The sequence below is a fragment of the Austrofundulus limnaeus genome, unplaced genomic scaffold (assembly GCF_001266775.1).
Source record: "Austrofundulus limnaeus strain Quisiro unplaced genomic scaffold, Austrofundulus_limnaeus-1.0 Scaffold273, whole genome shotgun sequence".
Classification (NCBI taxonomy): Eukaryota; Metazoa; Chordata; class Actinopteri; order Cyprinodontiformes; family Rivulidae; genus Austrofundulus; species Austrofundulus limnaeus.
In genome coordinates this window covers 401487-404820 of record NW_013952675.1, presented here as the reverse complement: position 1 = coordinate 404820, position 3334 = coordinate 401487, and the positions used below count along the sequence as shown (strand labels likewise).

At 37.3% G+C, this 3334-nt stretch overlaps 1 protein-coding gene across 1 annotated transcript in view; it reads right to left on the bottom strand.

The window, feature by feature from the left end:
• spata7 (spermatogenesis associated 7) overlaps nt 1–3244 on the bottom strand; it is a gene marked incomplete in the record, with an annotated part of 6038 nt that extends 2794 nt beyond the window's left edge. The window contains 6 exon segments of the mRNA XM_014020941.1: nt 827–1281; nt 1463–1566; nt 2294–2341; nt 2426–2515; nt 2609–2671; nt 3038–3244. Coding sequence (XP_013876395.1) covers nt 827–1281; nt 1463–1566; nt 2294–2341; nt 2426–2515; nt 2609–2671; nt 3038–3080 — 803 coding nt within the window.
• Between the last annotated feature and the right edge of the window lie 90 nt (nt 3245–3334).

The following is a 3334-nucleotide window of genomic DNA, read 5'->3' as shown; positions in this document are numbered from 1 at the left end:
TAATAATAGTGTCTTAAATAGTGCTTTTTGAGACACCCAAAGACACTTCACAATTTTCATGCATTATTCATTCATACACACATTCACACACTGATGGTGGTAAACTACATTGACACGGCTGCCCTGGGGCAGACAGATGGAAGCGGGACAGACATGCATCGGCGTCRCAAGTGCCTTGCCCAAGGACACARCAACTGGGATGGATGGAATGGGGAATCGAMCAGGCAAACCACCWGYTACAGGACGACTCCCCCTAACCACTCACCCACAGTGCAATTCTTCTATTTTGCAATTTTTATTCTGTAAACAACAAAAAGCACCAACATAATCACCGCAGCAGCTAACTTTCTCTAAGAACAAAATTCAAACTTTTTTTTCCCACATACAAGGCAGCAGAACATTTGATTTATTTATGCAGGACAGTGGCAGAGCTGCCTGGGGTTTCACTTTGTTGAAACTCAAAGCCGAAATCCTCAGCTGAAGTGTTCCTAGCTGTGGATGAGGTTATGAAATGCTACTTGTGGGCATTTTAATATTGCTAAAAGCTTGATAAGAAGCAAATAAAAAAGATATTATTTGGATCTGTGGGTAAGTTGAAATCATCATCACATTTTGTCATAATTAACAAACTTGCCTTGAAAATGAAATTCAAACTGACCTCAGATTGCTCATCGACTTCCTGTGAGAGTTCTCTGATTTTTGTGCTGATTGAAACAAATAAATAAGAACTTCTTAATTTAAAATACTAGTAACAGAACAGAAAAGCTAATATTAAATATGCTCCATTGTTTGACTCTGGAGTTTCAATTCCACACTGACTGAGTACCTTATCTCACTTGTGTCCTGCTGCACTTGTCCTGAGCTGCTGCCRTCCTGAGGAGCTTTGACCTGCGGTGCTCTGTAGAAGCGATATTTTGCCAGATATGAGCTCTTATCTGACCTCAGGGTCTTGGGGGTGAATGGTTTCCCCTGAGTAAAGTGGTGCGAATGTTTCTGCAGCAGGTCTCCACTGTATGTCTTCTTCACAGGGTCCTGGAAGGTTTTGTAGGCTCCCTGGTCTTCTAAAGCTACCAGTGAACATGTTGACTGCTTTCTATGAAAAGCCTCATCTGGGCTGCGGTACTTCATCTCAGACGAAGGGCGGCTGTGGTAGAGACCGACTTTACTGGATGGGTATGCTACATCCTTAGCGCTGAAGGAGGTGGGGAACCTTGGGCTGGAGATGCTGGAGCTTCTTGAACAGAGGTAGGGGCTCTCATCACACTGCACAGATAATTGGCTCTAAAATAAAAAAGGGGTTTATTTAATTAATTATTCATTCATTCTTCCTTATCTGCCACTTGTTTCAGAGTTGGGTCAAAGGGATGCAAAAAGGTTATATGGCTACATAAACGTGTAAGATATGTTAGCAAAATAAACAAAAAATAATAATAAAAGTGGTGAATTTAAATTGATTTCATACCCGAGTTGAGGACCTGGAAGTTCGGCCATTCCTCTGTGAGAACGAGAAAGCTGAATGAGGACGAAGCCCCTTCTTCAGCTGATTGTTCCTGATCCGGTCATTGTCTGTAAACACGTTTTAAAAATATTTAAATGAGAAAATGGTTCTCTCTGCATTGTGGAAAGAAAGGAATTCTATAAAAATGGCATGCTTTTGAAATAAAATGTGCATTCTTCTAATTCTAAATTTAATTTACAATAAAAAATGGTGAGAAAAATGTATAATTCCTTGTAAAATGTTATCTACAGGTAATAATAATCCTCACACAGTTGACACAGATTAAAGAAAGTCTCTTTAAAGTTGGAGATGAAGGTGACCTGCACCCTGTCCTTAAATGTAAATGCATAATGGTTTCCCTTCTGTGTCAGTGCAACAGTTGTTGCTGTCTGTTACTCAACATCATGTTCACAATAAGTGGATCATTTAAATGGAAATTAAAACAGGGTGCAGTCATAGGCAAATAACTTAAACTCTTTATCATATATTTTGAAGGATTCATTATATTTTTCACCTCTTCTGATGTTATAATTCATTTCACAATTATGAATATTCTGTTTTTGTTTTTTGTTTTGTCAAATAAAGGATGTGTTTACGACAAAAATCGGTGCAAAGCCGTGCGTTTAGAAAAATAAAATAAAATTAGCCACACTGAATCCTAAACGTCAGCAGTGGCTTTTAACATCAGAAAAAATATGCAAAAAGAAAAAAGAAAAATAAACGAACTTGTAAACATTCAACAATAAAGTGTTATAAATTAGTTTCTTCTTTAATGAGTATAATTTGAATACTTACACTTAACACTCTGCAACAAACTTTTGGGTACTGAGGTATCTACGGCAGCTGTAGACAAGATAAAATATTGTTGTTATGATAAAAAAAAAGTCATACATATATGGACATTACGTTGCTGTAATGGCACCTTACCTTTAGCTGAGTAAATCATTTTGTAATGAGAAACCATGTGGTCTTTAATAATGGATTGTGCCAACTTGCTGGAAGAGCGAGGACAGAAAGCTAAAAGCACAGGAAAACAAAAAGAAAATATGAAATTTAAATACTATCCTAAAAAACAGTGGATAATGCTCTCTAGTGCATTGTAATACTTACGACTACTTTTTAAAGTCTGTCCTCTCGGTCCAGAGCTGAATCCTGAGCGAGATGATCCACTACCTAAAAGATAAAAAAGATGCTTACTGACAAATGGGATCAGACTCCTTTTTTTAAAACATACTAATACTTTTATGTGACTGAAATAAAACAATGTTTTAAGTAACTCTTAAAGTGTGGAAGTAAACTTTTCCTGATAATAACGATTTTTTTTAATTGACACATACAAGTGTTTGCGTACACGTAGTTTTTTATAAACTGTCATGTTTTATATTTTGCTTATATTTACAAGTAAAAGAAAATACCCGAAGAAACAGATAAAACGTTCTGTTTTGTTTTTAAATGTCAGTCATCTTCGAAAGTCTTTATGAATACACGCCTCAGTAGCTACATAGCTGAGCTAGCTAACCGATGCTAATATTTTCTTACCTGCTCTCGATTCCATTGAATTGGTAAATTCATCGAATCCCATGTTCTTCAAATATATTACCCAGGAGCGAAGACAGATCTCGTGCGCATCCAGCAACCTCGATGTACTTAAGTTTGAACATGTCAGCGTAACAAAATAACCAAATAAACACCGAGCTCAAACTAATAAAAAGCGAAGCTTTACCGTCGCCATGCTGGTTGCTAGGACTGCGTTCGTCATCACGTCTGTGCGTAAGGGGCGGTCCAATTGAAGGGACGTCCATAGACTTAAAAAGTGCAGAAAACATAATTCACATT